Source organism: Leptonychotes weddellii, chromosome 6 (genome assembly GCF_054177405.1).
Source record: "Leptonychotes weddellii isolate Sample4059 chromosome 6, ASM5417740v2, whole genome shotgun sequence".
Taxonomy (NCBI): domain Eukaryota; kingdom Metazoa; phylum Chordata; class Mammalia; order Carnivora; family Phocidae; genus Leptonychotes; species Leptonychotes weddellii.
Genome location: NC_138374.1, coordinates 13,051,582 through 13,068,097, shown reverse-complemented (window position 1 = coordinate 13,068,097; position 16,516 = coordinate 13,051,582). Strand labels below are relative to the sequence as shown.

General features: G+C 34.6%; 1 protein-coding gene across 1 annotated transcript in view; it reads left to right on the top strand.

Annotated features, from left to right (window-relative positions):
• The window catches only part of CCDC172 (coiled-coil domain containing 172), an 81,229-nt gene that overhangs the window by 40,347 nt on the left and 24,366 nt on the right, over positions 1–16,516 (top strand). The window contains exon 8 of the mRNA XM_081823064.1: positions 15,565–15,652. Within this exon, the coding sequence (XP_081679190.1) occupies positions 15,565–15,652 (88 nt within the window). The remainder of the gene's footprint in view (positions 1–15,564; positions 15,653–16,516) is intronic.

Sequence of the window (16,516 nt, the reverse complement as noted above, 5' to 3'; positions counted from 1 at the left end):
CCTTTTTTTTTAATTTAAATTCAGTTAGTTAATATATAATGTATTATTAGTTTCAGAGGTAGAGTTCAGTGATTCATCAGTCTTATATAAAACCCAGTGCTCATTACATCACATGCCCTCCTTAATGTCCATCACCCAGTTACCCCATTCCCCCCACCCTTCTCCCCTCCAGCAACCCTCAGTTTGTTTCCTATGACTAAGAGTATCTTATGGTTTGTCTCCCTCTCTGCTTTCGTCTTGTTTTATTTTCCCCTCCCTCCCCCATGATCTTGTTTTGTTTCTTAAATTCCACATATGAGTGAGATCATATGATAATTGTCTTTCTCTGATTGACTTGTTTGCTCAGCATAATACCCTCTAGTTCCATCCATGTCATTGCAAATGGCAAGATTTCATTTTTTTGGTAGCTGAGTACTGCTCCATTGTATATATATATATATACCACATCTTTATCCATTCATCTGTTGTTGGACGTCTGGGCTCTTTCCCTAGTTTGGCTGTTGTGAACATTTCTGCTATAAACATTGGGGTGCATGTGCCCTTTCAGATCACTACATTTGTATCTTTGGGGTAAATACCTAGTAGTGCAATTGCTGAGTCACAGGGTAGCTCTATTTTCAACCCTTTGAGGAACCTCCATTCTGTTTTCCAGAGTGGCTGCACAAGGTTGCATTCTCCACCAACAGTGTAAGAGGGTTCCCTTTTCTCCGCATGCTCGCCAACATCTGTCATTTCCTGACTTGTTGATTTTAGCCATTCTGACCGATATGAGGTAGTATCTCATTGTGTTTTCGACTTATATTTCTCTGATGCCAAGTGATGTTGAACATTTTTTCCTGTGTCTGTTGGCCATTTGTATGTCTTCTTTGGAGAAATGTCTGTTCGGGTCTTCTGCTCGTTTCTTGATTGGATTATTTGTTCTTTGGGTATTGAGTTTGATAAGTTCTTTATAGATTTTGGATACTAGCCCTTTATATGATAAGACATTTGCAAATATCTTCTCCCATTCTGTTGGTCGTCATTTAGTTTTGTCGACTATTTCCTTTGCTGTGCAAAAACTTTTTATCTTGATGAAGTCCCAATAGTTCATTTTTGCCCTTGCCTCTGGAGACGTGTCTAGCCAGAAGTTGCTGCAGCTGAGGTCAAAGAGGTTGCTGCCTGTGTCCTCCTCTAGGATTTTTATGGATTCCTGTCTCATATTTAGGTCTTTCATCCATTTTGATTCTATTTTTGTGTATGGTATAAGGAAATGGTCCAGTTTCATTCTTCTGCATGTGGCTGTCCAATTTTCCCAATACCATTTGTTGAAAAGACTGTCTTTTTTCCATTGGGTATTCTTTCCTGCTTTGTCGAAGATTAGTTGACTATAGAGTTGAGGGTCCATTTCTGGGTTGTCTGTTCTGTTCCATTGATCTATGTGTCTGTTTTGTGCCAGTACCTTACTGTCTTAATGATGACAGCTTTGTAATAGAGCTTGAAGTCTGGGATTGTGATGCCACCAGCTTTGGTTTTCTTTTTCAACATTCCTTTGGCTATTCAGAGTCTTTTCTGGTTCCATACAAATTTTAGGATTATTTGTTCCAGCTCTGTGAAAAAGGTTGATGGTATTTTGATAGGGATTACACTGAATATATAGATTGCCCTAGGTATCATCGACATTTTCACAATATTTGTTCTTCCAATCCATGAACATGGAATGTTTTTCCATTTCTTTGTGTCTTCCTCAATTTCTTTCATGAGTGTTCTATACTTTTCTGAGTACAGATCCTTTGCCTCTTTGGTTAGTTTTATTCCTAGTTATCTTACCGTTTTTGGTGCAATTATAAATGGGATTGACTCCTTAATTTCTCTTTCTTCTGTCTCATTGTTAGTGTATAGAAATGCAACTGATTTCTGTGCATTGATTTTATATCCTGAGACTTTGCTGAATTCCTATATGAGTTCTAGCAATTTAGAGTGTAGTCTTTTGGGTTTTCCACATAGAGTATCATGTCATCTGCGAAGAGTGAGAGTTTGAATTCTTCTTTGATGATTCAGATGCCTTTTATTTTTGTTGTTGTTATCTGATTGCTGAGGCTAGGACTGCTAGTACTATGTTGAACAACAATGGTGATAGTGGACATCTCTGCCATGTTCCTGACCTTAGGGGAAAAGCTCTGTTTTTCCCCACTGAGAATGATATTCGCTGTGGGCTTTTCATAGATGGCTTTTATGATATTGAAGTATATTCCCTCTATCCCTATACTGTGAAGAGTTTTAATCAAGAATCGGGATGCTGTACTTTGTCAAATGCTTTTTCTGCATCTATTGAGAGAATCACATGGTTCTTGTCCTTTCTTTTTTTAATGTAGTGTATCACATTGATTGATTTGCTGATGTTGAACAACCCTGCAGCCCAGGAATAAATCCTACTTGGACGTGGTGGATCCTATTGGCTAGTATCTTGGTGAGAAGTTTTGCATCTGTTCATCAGGGATATTGGTCTGTAATACTCCTTTCTGGTGGGGTCTTTTTCTGGTTTGGGGATCAAGGTAATGCTGGCTTCATAGAAAGAGTTTGGAAGTTTTCCTTCTATTTTTTGAAACAGCTTCAGAAGAATAGGTATTACTTCTTCTTTAAATGTTTGGTAGAATTCCTCTGGGAAGCCTTCTGGCCGTGGACTCTTGTTTATTGGGAGATTTTTGATTACTGGTTCAATTTCCTTGCTGGTTATAAGTCTGTTCAGGTTTTCTCTTTCTTCTGATTTCAGTTTTGGTAATTTATATATCTCTAGGAATGCATCCATTTCTTCCAGATTGCCTAATTTGTTGGCATATAGTTATGCATAATATGTTCTTATAATTTGTTTGTATTTCTTCGATGTTGCTTGTGATCTCTCTTCTTTCATTCATGATTTTGTTTATCTGGTTCCTTTCTCTTTTCTTTCTTTTTTTTTTTTTTTAAATTTATTTATTTGACAGAGAGAGAGAGAAGCGAGAGAGGGAATACAAGCAGGGGGAGTGGGAGAGGGAGAAGCAGGCTTCCCGCCGAGCAGGGAGCCCGATGCGGGGCTCGATCCCAGGACCCTGGGATCATGACCTGAGCCGAAGGCAGCTGCTTAACAACTGAGCCACCCAGGTGCCCCTCCTTTCTCTTTTCTTTTTGATAAGTCTGTCCAGGGGTTTAATGATCTTATTAATTCTTTCAAAGAACCAGCTCCTAGTTTCATTGATCTGTTCCACTATTCTTTTCGTTTCTATTTCATTGACTTCTGTTCTAATCTTTATTAATTCTCTTCTCATGCTGGATTTAGGCTTTATTTGCTGGTCTTTTTCCAGCTCCTTTAGGTGTAAAGTTAGGTGTATATATGAGACCTTTCTTTTTTCTTGAGAAAGGCTTGTATTGCTATATACTTCCCTCTTAGGACCACCTTTGCTACAACCCAAAGATTTTGAACAGTTGTGTTTATTTTCATTTGTTTCCATGAAAATTTTTTTAATTCTTCTTTAATTTCCTGATTGACCCATTCATTCTTTAGTAGCATTCTCTTTAACCTCCATGTATTTGAGTTCTTTCCAACTTTCCTCTTGTGATTGAGTTCAAGTTTCAAAGCATTGTGGTCTGAAAATGTGCAGGGAATGATCCCAAACTTTTGGTACCAGTTGAGACCTGATATGTGACCCAGTATGTGATATAATCTGGAGAATGTTCCATGTGCCCTCGAGAAGAATGTGTATTCTGTTGCTTTAGGATAGAATGTTCTGAATATATCTGTGAAGTCCATCTGGTCCAGTGTGTCATCCAAAGCCTTTGTTTCCTTGTTGATCTTCTGCTTAGATGATCTGTCCATTGCAGTGAGTGGGGTGTTAAAGTCCCCTACTATTATTGTATTATTATCAATGTGTTTAAGTTTGTTATTAAATGGTTTATATAATTGGCTGCTTCCATGTTAGGGACATAAATATTTACTGTGGTTAGATATTCTTGTTGGATTATGATATAATCCCTTTAGTTACAATATAGTGTCCTTTCTCATCTCTTATTACAGTCTTTGGTTTGAAATCTAATCCCAACTTTCTTTTGATGTCCATGAGCATGATAAATGGTTTTCTACCCCCCTCACTTCAATCTGGAGGTATCTTTGGGTCTAAAATGAGTCTCTTGCAGACAACATATCGATGGATCTTGCTTTTTTATCCAATCTGATACCCTGTGTCTTTTGATTGGGGCATTTAGCCCATTTACATTCAGAGTTAACTATTGAAAGATATAAATTTAGTGCCATTATATTACCTATAAAGTCACTGTTTCTGTATATTGTCTCTGTTCCTTTCTGGTCTATGTTACTTTTGGGCTCTCTCTTTGCTTAAAGGATTCCCTTTAATATTGCAGGGCTGGTTTAGTGATCACAAATTCTTTCAGTTTCTATTTGTCCTGGAAGTTTTTATCTCTCCTTCTATTTTGAATGACAGCCTAACTGGATAAATTATTCTTTGCTGCATATTTTTCTCATTTAGCACCCTGAATATATCATGCCAGTGCTTACTGGCCTCCCAGGTCTCTGTGGATAGGTCTGCTCAGTCTAATGTTTCTACCCTTGTAGGTTACAGACCTCTTGTCCCAAGCTGCTTTCAGGATTTTCTCTTTGTCTCTGAGATTTGCAAGTTTCACTATTATATGTCAAGGTGTTGACTTATTTTTATTGATTTTGAGTGGGGTTCTCTTTGCCTCCTGGACTTGAATGCCTGTTTCCTTCCCCAGATTAGAGAGGTTCTTTGCTATAATTTACTCCAATATACCTTCTGCCCCCCCTTCTTCTAGGATCCCAATTATTTCTAATATTGTTTCACTTTATGGTATCACTTATCTCTCGAATTCTCCCTTCGTAATCCAGTAGTTGTTTATTTCTCTTTTTCTCAGTTTATTTATTCTCCATCATTTGTCTTCTATATTACTAATTCTCTCTTCTGCCTCATTTATTCTAGCAGTTAGAGCCTCCATTTTTTGATTGCATCCCATTAATAGCCTTTTTTTATTTCAACTTGATTAGATTTTAGTTCTTTTATTTCTCCAGAAAGGGATTCTCTAGTGTCTTATATGCTTTTTTCAAGCCCAGCTAGTATCTTTATAATCATTATTCTGAACTCTAGTTCTGATATCTTACTTATATCTATACTGATTAGATCCCTGGCCATCAGTACTGCCTCTTGTTCTCTTTTATGAAGTGAGTTTTTCTCTCTTGTTATTCTGCCCAGAGAAGAATAGTTGAATGAGAGAACAAAATACTAAAATGGCAACAATGACCCCAGAGAAATATACACTAAACAAATCGTAAGAGACCTTAAATTTAAAAAAAAAAAAGAATATAATCAGACAGGTGAACAGAACAGAGCAATACACTGGATCCTGTGTGTATTTAGGTATGTTTGTTAGAAAACTAGATCCCAAAATTGTAAAGAAAAAAGACTTATATATGTACAAAAATAAAATTAAATACAATAAAAGGATAGAATGTAACTGTAAAAATGAAAATTAAAAAAAGACTAGTAGAAAGTGGTCGCTTATCTATTTGTAGAATTGCAGCAATTCTTTTCTTAGATCTCTAGTTGAGTTCGTAGGTGTTCAGAATGATTTGATAGCTATCTAGCTGAATTCCTGGGACCAGACAAAACTAAGGTCTCCTACTTCCTCACCATCTTGGACTCCTTCCACCAATCTTTTAAATGCATGGGATCCCTAAAGGTTAATCACTGAATCTTCTTTCTTTATACTCTTTATGGGCTACCTCATATGCTCTAATGGTTTTAGTTATCACATATAGATAGTTTCCAAATATTTGTCCTAAATCCCTCTTTCCTAAGCTCCAGTCCTGAATTCCCAACAGTTTAATATAAACATAGATCTGAAGTGATGTTGCCCTGATTAAATAAGCAAAAAAGCAAAAACAAAAATCTTATCCGAGGCTCACAGGTCTTGTCTAGGCCAAACCACTCTGAACACACCCAATCTCATCTAATCTCAGAAGCTAAGCAGGGTCGGGCCTGGTTAGTACTTGGGTGGGAGAATTCAAAGGTCTTCATAATCTGTGCCCTTCCACTATCTCTCTGCATTTTTATCACATACCCTAAACTACTAGTGCATCAGAATACTATTTATAGAATTCTAAATATGCCACAGGACCTCATACCTCTATCTTTCTTTCTTCTCCATGAGCTAAAATCTAACTTAGTCCTTAAGGCCCAGCTCACATGTCACTTTTTATGGGTTTTGCTCAAATCTAAAAGGTAGCAGGCATCTTTGATGTATTTACAGAACTCGTCATTCTCACCCCACCCTAATCCATTACTAAATTTTATTGCTTTTGCCTGCAAAATATTTCCTGAATCCTTCCAATTCTCTCTCCCCATTGCTAACATCCTAGTTCTAGCCACCACCCTCTCTAACCTGGATCACAGTAACAATCTGTCTTCTTCTCCCTGTTCCTCCACTTTTGCACCAGCCAATCCATTGTAAATTGAATCATGTCATCGAAATCATTCAATGGCTTCATAACACACATAATAAAACTTAACGTCTTTAGTATGACCCTGTCACATTATGGCCTCTGACCACCTCCCTTGTTATTTTCACCTGAGGGCCCCTCTTCACTCTGCTCCCTCAAGCACTCCAAGTTTTTTTCCACTTACAGACCTCTTTCTCTGCCTTTCCTTCTCTTCAAATAATCTGTTAGCCCCTCTGCCTGCCTGTCTCCTACCTACATGGATCATACCCTATCCTTTAGATCTCAATTGAAATATTTCCCCAGAGAAGCCCTCCCTTACCCTGTGATCTAAATTTATTTTTATTTTTTTAATAACACCCTATACTTTTCCTTTATAGCACAGATTCTATTTTGTAATTACATACTTATGTACTTTATTTTGTTAGTTTCTGTTTCTGCCATGTGCTCAACTAGAGGAGAGATCTTGTCTACTTGGTTTACCAGTGTATATTCGTGGTCTAAGACATTGGTACAGAGCTTGGCATATAGTAGGTGTTAAATAAATAAATGAATAAATGAATGTAATAAATTATGAAAGCTTTCCTCTACTATTCCTTTCTCTGTGTTCATAAGAGAGTATGTTTATAATTCTGTTATATCATTAATCATATTCTATGATAGTTTTTTGTGTCAATCGATCCCACTCAGCTAGAAAGTCCCCCTACTTCCTGTTCATTTTTCTATCAGTCTCATATCTAGCACAGTCAAGGGCACATGGTGTTCAATAAATATTTGTTCTACATATTGTTGATTGAGTCTACATATAATTTTATTTTGACTACAAAGAAGATACAAGTCCTTCACATATTTTCTGTGTTGTTTGCAAAGATGTGGTATATTCTCACCACTGGGATAGCCCGATGGAATTCTTTATCCGCTCCTGATTTTTTCTTCCATGTGGAAAAAGCTTTATAGGTGTAATCCTCCCAGCCTTTCCCCAACACCCTCCTTTCTTTTCGGAAGGTGGGGAGGAGTGACTCAATCTGACTGGTGAGTTTGGAAGGATAAACTTGAGCCCAGCCCCTTTTCTTTCCCTATTTCTTTAGAAGCTGGCCTGCCTCAGAGAGTGTATGTTCCTCTCTGCTCCTTTATCCCTTAAGTTTTAAAGTGCTAGGAATCCATAAGAGAAAGATTGTTGCATCCAATTGTGCCTGTAATGTGTGCGTTAAGTTAGTCTAATTCTGGGGTTCAATATTAGTACGCCCTTTGCTTGTAGATATAAGCCACATTCTCCAGTATCTGCTATATTCATAGTAAATGTGATATCTTCTGCTTTCCTTATTTCTCAACTGGGCAGGAAAGAAGATTGTTATATATTGGGCCCTTTCAAACTCCCAACACCTGTTATTTTTGTATTATTGCCCAACACCAGGGTCACCAAAATACACCTCTTGATCATGACTTTTTATTTGCTCCAAATAGTGACATACCAGACAACTTGAAACATTTCAGGCATTTTCCTTACCCATGAAACTTCTTTCTAGAATGCTTTTACATTTTTTATAACCACTATTTGTGCCTGTTCAATACCAACAGGAAGTTTATTTCAGAAATGAAGCTGCAAAGTCAACAGCATGGGATTTTCCTTCTGAACATTTGAAGATAGTGTGGTTTTGTGAAGAGGTATTTGCAATGGAAACTGCACAAAAGTTAATACTCACCTCCTACTGAGAGACTCTAAATGCATTTATATGAAGTAGTAAGTCAGTGCTGTTGCCTTTTCAGTGAAAAAGTCATCCAGTTAAGTTGGTTGTAGAGATCACACTGATGGTCCTTCAGTTTATAAGAAGGCATAAATACATGATGGTATTGAAACACTCCCAACCTCTCTAAAAGATACACAGATAAATATGTATATTTACACACATTTACATTTTTTATTTTACCAAATGTATATAGGTGTTTTTAAATTATGAGACTAGGCTATGTTGACTGAATCCAAAATTCAAACACTATGAAAATGTAAAACATCAAAGTCTCCTCTCCTATTACCTTATGCCAGAAACCCCATGTAACCATTGTTAAAAGTTTGACATGTATCTTTTCAGAGTTTATATATCTGTGTGTGTGTGTGAGAGAGCACACATACTAGCTGTGTGTGTGTTTAGCATAAAATGGGATCAGACTTACTGGTCTGTAATTTGCTTTTTACTTAGCAAAATATTATAGACACTTCCCATGTTCATTTGTGCTGATCAACTTCATTCCCTTTTAATGGCAATGTAGGGAACTGCCGCATTGATGTAACCTTTCTCCCACTGACGGATATATAAGAGTTTCTGAATTTTCATAATTGAAAACATTTTATACATGTATCTTTAAATACGTGTGGGAGTGTTTCTATAACATTATTTAGAACAAGCATTATTTAGTAAAGTAATAAGAATTGTTATACCGGCCGCACTGAGGAAATAATGCCCAGGTACTTTGCAGTACTCTGTACTATCAACAAGAATGAACTCAAACTGGGTAAGTGTAATAAGATCTCAGCATTAAAGTTTCTGGAATATACTAGTCAAATAATTATATACCTGTAGCCAATCCATGCCATCTCTCTCTTTTTTTACCATTTATAAAATATGAAAATCCCCATTTAATTCCGGGATTATTCTTAGCTATGTATTTTGTTGAATATTTCTGTTGACTCTGCATCTTTTCTAGTAAAACTTCATCATTTATTCACTAACAGAAGTGTCTCTGTAGCATTGATTATGTAGCCTTTAAGCTAATAGAGATCTCCTGTGTTGTGAATTCTTGGCACATACTATAGTTATTAAAACTTCTAAGTAAATACAAGGGAAATTTTGATGACAGAATCAACTGATTATTTTTAAACGTTATATTCTGATGTAAATGTGACTATTTGTAAATGTCCCTAAACTTTGAAATCATTTTGTTTATTGTAGAAGCCATGTGTAATGTTAAAGTAATCATTTTCAAAAATCACTCATGTCTTTAATAGAAAACATTTTTTTTCCATTTTCATATGTTTACCTTTACAAACTACCCCTTTTGGTATAGGGGGGGTAGGAAGATTAGAGGAAATATGTAGTTAAAGAAGATGCCTAATTCAACTCACCCAGGATTTGAAATAATGGAATTGCTGGCAGGGCCCATCCCTCTTTTACCTCCTTCTAAGCAGGAAAACACTAGCAAAAAGTAGAAAGAACTACTTAGTAAACCTCTGGTGTGATTAAGGAAACCAAAAAGGATAAAATTAATACACTTAACATATAAGATTTAAAATTCCATGTGTCAAAGAAGTTCAGCATCATGGAATGATAAACGGGGAGAAATTTATAGTAGTTATGACAAACAAGGATGACAGCTTGCCAAATAATCAACTGATAAAAAATCAGTCAGGAGACACTAAAATCAATAGTGTTCATTCATGTATTTACCCACCAAACATGCATTGAATGCATATTTTGTATCTTATGTTATGCAAGTTAGTAAGGATACCAAGACGAATAAGTCAAATGGTAAATCAGTTATACTGTTTATCTATTAAATGCAAATTAAAACCACTGATTATCATTTTTCTATCAAATTTTGAAAGAGATTCTTAAATGACCATATCAAAATTGGCAAGGGTGTGGTACAGAGATAATTCATACATTGCTGAGGCAGTATACATTGCCTATATCTTAAATGCAGTTTGATGTACATAAATCACTGTAAGCATCTTAAAAATGTTTATGCCATTTAACCTAAAAATTACACTTACAAGCTCTATCCGAAGGAAAATAATTCTAAGTACAGAGGAAACTTGATGCACAAAGGTGTTCATAGAAATGTTGTTTATGGTGGAAAAAAAAATAGGGACAACTTAATTTCTATACTATACATGAATGATTAAGTTAATTCTGGTGTAGCCACTTGGACTACAACATATTTCTCTTATATAGTATTAATAGCATATGTAATTAATTGAGGAAAATGTAAGTGATAACATTAAGCAAAAGAAAAAAAACTAGGAAGTAAAATTACATAATCACCATTAATGGAAACAAAAGACTATGATGAAATATACCTAAATTTCAATATCATTTGAGTCTGTGTACTAGAACTTTGGGTGAAATTTTTCCTTCTTTCCACTGAAATAGTATTTGTGTACAGCTCTATAGCTCAAATGAGTTCTTTTACTAAGTTCTTTTAATAAAATATACCTAAATTTTATCATCATTTGAGTCTGTGTACTAGGACTTTGGGTGAAATTTTTCCTTCTTTCTACTTAAATAGTACTTGTGTCCAGTTCTGTAGCTAAAAAGAGTGTTCTTTCAGTAAAGGCTTTTCTATAGCACTTAGAAGTAACTGGAAAAAATTGGAATGTGCAGGAAATCATAAAAATACACGGAACATAAGTTTTGCAAGACTAACTAGCAGTATTGGCCCATCCTCGTCATTATTTGATGATTCAGAGAAAGGTAACAATAACCAACGCAAACTGCTCTGAGTTACTGTGCAGCAGGTGAAGGAAGTCCTTCTTGACTCCTGTAGGCAATCAGTCTATGCACTGAAGCATGATATCTGCTTACCATTATATAGCTTTGGCTAGCTGCAAATGTATTAATATTCATACCATTATTATCTAGCCTCTTTTAAAGCTAGCAACAACAATTTTTTTTAAGTGCAGATCTAAATTCTACAGCTTGATTATATGCTGAATAGTGAAATACTTCCTATAATTCGCTCTAAATGCCCTCCTTAATTTCAGTAGTCTCTCATTCTCACCGTTAGCTAACTGAAAGGGAAAGTGGTCAACCACCCAGTTCTGATGGCATAAAAAATGTTACAGAACCTGCAGTTCATTTAAAATGAAAAGGAGGAGGAGCAAGAATGGATGGTATGGTGGAAGAAAGATCGCTACCATTTTATTCAAAAAGATAAATATATTCAAATAAAGCCTGAAGTACATTGTATAGCTCTCCACAGTACATTGTAATTCTCCATTTAACTTTCTACTTACTCTTTAAAAATATTCATTACAAGGCTTTTTATGCTTGTGTAAACATCTAATGCTCAAAATTAATAACCTGTTCTATTTTTCCTACTTGAGCATTCCTTCAGAATTTTTATTTACTATTAAATTCATAAAAGTTCAGAACACAATGAAGTTCACATATACAGGGTATTATTTCCTCTTCCATCCCTACAATTATTATGTTTTTCTTCAATTATGTGTAAGTTGTAAAGTGTAGTAATATAATGAGCACCTGTGAACTAAACTAGACTTAAAACCAATAACTTGCATTAGCCATGGGCTCCTCCTTTATTCCATACCCTTCCTTCCAGATATAATTGCTGTCCTACGTTGTGTAACATTTTCTTGTGTATGTGTGATATTGCATTTAGTCCATTTCCCTATATATAATTTTCTTTGTTACATTGTGATTTATTTAAAATTATGCCATATATTTATATATATGATCTGTCTGCATATTGGTTATTTTTGTTTATTTTTTAGTTCTGTAAAAATGGTATGATACCGTTTTTGGATTGTTTCTAAGACTCATCCATGTTATTGAACGTAGCTGTGTGAATATATCACAATTTTTTTCCTTTTAATGCACATTTGGATTATTTCTAGTTTTTGTTTTCACAAACAATGCTCTTGTGATTATCCTGATACACATGTGTAAGAGTTTAGGTTATATGCCTGGTAGAATTGGTGTGTAAAGGCATATGAATTTTGAACTTTACAAGATAACAACATACTATTTTCCAAAATGATTAAACCAGTTCATATTTACTTTAGCAAATTATAAAAATTCCCATTGATCTCCATCTTCTTCAGTACTTTATTTTTAGACTTACTAAAACTCTTGCCAATCTCATGGATATAAGACAGTATTTTGTGGGCTAAATCTGTATTGCCCTGACTACCCATGAGATTGAGCTTCTTTCCATCTGTTTATAGATCGTGTGTTTCCTTTTCTGTAAAATGCCTCATAATTATTTTGCAACTGGGTTGTTTGGGTATTTGATTTTATTCACTTCTAGAAGTTTTTTATTTTTAGTTTTTTCATAATTCTGGATTTTGTTTTTTACACGTTGGAGATCTCTTCTCCCGATTTATGAAGCTTTTTGTTTTTGTTTTGTTTTTTGGAGTTCCTTATACTGTTATGCTTTAGTAGAGTTCCTACTTTTAATATGGTTGAAATTATCTGTCATTTCTTGCTATGGTTAGCATTTTTGTGCCTTAAGAACTCTTTACTTACCTAAGATCAGAAGGATATTGTCCTGTATTTTCTCTAATAATTTGTAGGGTTTGCCTTTCACATTTGTCTTTAGTTTATATGGCATTGATTTTGTTTATATGTACAACAAGATCTATTTTCATTTTTTTGCACATGGATAACCAGTTGTTCCAGCAACATTTATTCAATGGTTTCTTCTTCCTCTAGTGATCTACAATGTCACATCTTGTATTAAATAATAATAATAATAGATCATGGATATAATTCACATTCTATTTTCTATTCTGTTTCATTGGTCAATTCGTTCATTACTACTCAGAACTACTAAATGCATACTATTCCATTTTAACTATTTAATTACTGTTACTTTATAATGAGTCATGATACAAGGTGGGACACCCCCCTTTGTCTTTTTTTTGTCTTCTCAAGAGTATATTGTCTATACTTGGCGTTTTGCTTTTTACATACATTTCTGAATCAATTTATCATATCCATGAAAATCTGTTGTGATTTTGGTTACAATTGCATTTATTATTATAGTTACTTCTGAGAGACTTTATATCTTTATGAAACTGAGACTTCCCATCTATGAACTTAGGATATCTCAATGTGTCTTTTTAAATATCTTTCAATAAAACTTTATGATTTTCTGTTTATTGATCTTGCACATCTTTGATAAGTTTTAATTTTAGGTACTTTGTAGTTTTAGATGCTGTTGTAAATGGTGTGTTTGTTTTAAATGACATGTTCTAATTGTTTATTGCTGGTGCATGAAAATATAACAGGTATTTGTATGTTGACTTTATGGCCACTATCTTTGCTAAACTCTGTTTCTTAAAAGAATTATTATAGAGGATTTAAAGCACATACAAAGGTAAAAAAGAAAAATATAATGAATCATATGTACTCATCGCACAACTTTAACAGTTATCAGCTTATGGCCAATCTTGTTTCATCTCTATCTCTGCTTGTTTTTCTCCTGTATTACTTGAAGCAAATCATATATATCATATAATTATTTTATTATGTCTCTTAAAAAATAAGAACTTTCAAAAAACATAACTAGAGTCCATTATTACACATAAAATAATTAACAGCAATTAACTTGTAATTTATTTGTTGAGGAAATTAAATTTTTTATCCTGTAGAGTTTCCCTCGATTTGGATTGATTTATAGTTGATTATATTCCCATTGTAGGGTTAAACATGTTTGTTTGACTTATATATTTTTTGTAAATTGGTAATTGGATCTAAAAACTTGATCAAATTTAGGTTGAATTTTTTTGGCAAAGCTATATCATAGATGGTGGTTTTTTTCCATCAGGAGTCCTAGTGCCTCTAGTTTTTGGGGTGTTAGTGGCCTTCAATGCTCAGTTCCTGGTGACTCTCCAATTATTTTTTATATTTTTTTCTGTGACCTAGACTAAATTATGCTTCAGAAGTGAACAACCCTAAGATGTCAGTGAATAATGAGTGTTTATTTCTCACTCACACTACATGCATGTTCACTGGGAGTTAGCCACACTTGTCATCTTCATTCTGCAACCAAGTGTAAAGGAGTAGCCTCTATGGCATTTAGTCATAGCCTTGTCAAGATTTGGAATTCCTTATTTTTCATTTTAGCTATTCTGGTGAGTTTGTAATAACATTTCATTGTGTTTTTCTTTTGTATTTCCTTGATAACTAATTAAGTTGAGCATCTTTTCCTATTTTTGTTAGCCATTGTATATCTTTTGATCTGGTAGAGGTTTGTGTGTTTGGGGAGGGTATGCCCATTTTCCACTGTGTTGTCTTTTTCTTACTGACTCATAGTTCTTTGTGTATTATGGACATAAGCTATTGTTTATTGTCTCTGCTGACTTTTATTTATGGTGGTTTGCCTTCTTGGGTGCTTGGTGATCTCTGATTGTGAGTTCATGGTTTCCTCTTGATCTGTGCGAAGCCTGTAGGTCTAAATATGTTAAACTTTCCTTCAGAGAGGATTTTCTTTTGCCTCTGCTAGTATACAGGGAATGCCACTGACCTAGAACCCCTTTCAGACTTTCCTTAAGGGTTGGAGCTCAAAAGAGGTTCAAGTCTTCACCTTGTGGCTGGCCCAGTTGGCTTAGGTTTGTGAGATCAGTGTTGCTCCCTCAGGGCAGCCTCATCCGCCTCGCTGCCCTAGCTCTCTACCTCTCCAGCCACAGTTCATGGCTTTTGCTTAAGTTTTTCTTTTTGGAAGGAATATTAGCCCTAATGCTAGAAATAGAAGACCGTTTTTTCACTATTTTTTTACATTAAATATAGACATAAAATACTTTTTTAAATTTATGAGTATTCAAAGGATTAAAGACTTAATTGGAAGAAAGAAATATTGATGTTGCTTTCTCACTCTAAAATTAAAATATATTTTAATTGCATATGTGTACTATAAAGTTAATGTTTAATTTTAGTTCAAGAAGAAATCTCAGAGGTCATTTTTTCCTGTAATTAAAATTTTTCAGGTGAAGTTTAGAGAGGCTAAATGATTTAGCCAAGGTTTTTCAGCTTGTTAGTGGCTAAGACTAAAACAGAGCTCTTCAGACAGTACTATATTTTTCCCCACTAAACTATGTTGCTCTTTTAATTAATCTAAAATTGCCTATTATTTATTTAGTCTGCCTTATTTTCTTTATGGAAGTTTTGTACGTCTCAGAGTTTTATACAGTCTTTATAGAAGTATAGAGAATTAAAATTTCTTTCCAAATTCTTTAGTGTTAAAATTCTGATGATAGAAGCTACAAATCTGCCGCTATCCATATAATAAAAAAATTATTATAAAAGCTTATTGCTGAACTCATAGGGTGAATTTTTCCTTTAAAACAGACTTAAAGAAGAATTAGAACTTTATAAGGAAGATGACATACAAAGTGCTTGTGAAGCTCTCCAAACAGAAATAGAAGTTTTGGAGTTGGTAAGCCACCACTGATTCTTTAACTTCTGTTCAGCATTATTTTCTCTACTAGCAAGAATGGGTTTGCTGGGATACATATCACTGAATTAGTGGTTTGCCCTTCACATGGATTTTCACTAGATACAAAAAATAAAACAGCAACAATGAACAAAACTAAGGTCAGGATATAAATCCCTGAAATGTTTTGAGTTCCTGGAGAGTTAGGTGCTACATAAAGCAAATTATATTCAAAGAGAATTATGTACAATTTCAAACTAAGTTAAGAAAAAATCCAAACCTGACCTCCCAACATTCTCTTGACTGAAACAGTTATTAGAGGATTAATGCACTGAAGGAGTTTAACTATCATAATGCTTAAAAGCTTTTTGTTTTTGATAGGCATAAATTATACTTTTATTATATTTGATCCTAAAACTTTCTTATTACAGATTTTTATGATCTCAAGAACTTCAGATTCAATTATCGGAAACTTATTTTTGGATTGTGTGGGAGCACTTTAAATTGCTTTTAACCTCTTACTTTGGTTGTTTATAAAATGAATGCAGTATTTGCCATGCTCCATTTTAATGGAAGAAATATATAGCTAGCTTTAAAATATGTTAAAATGTAATTTTAATTTAGTACATTACATTTGGTTCATGTTTATTTTCTGTAAACATTTCTTGTTTTTTTTTTTTTTTTTTAAGATTTTATTTATTTATTTGACAGAGAGAGACACAGCGAGAGAGGGAACACAAGCAGGGGGAGTGGGAGAGGGAGAAGCAGGCTCCCCACAGAGCAGGGAGCCCGATGCGGGACTCAATCCCAGGACCCTGGGATCATGACCTGAGCTGAAGGCAGTCGCTTAACCAACTGAGCCACCCA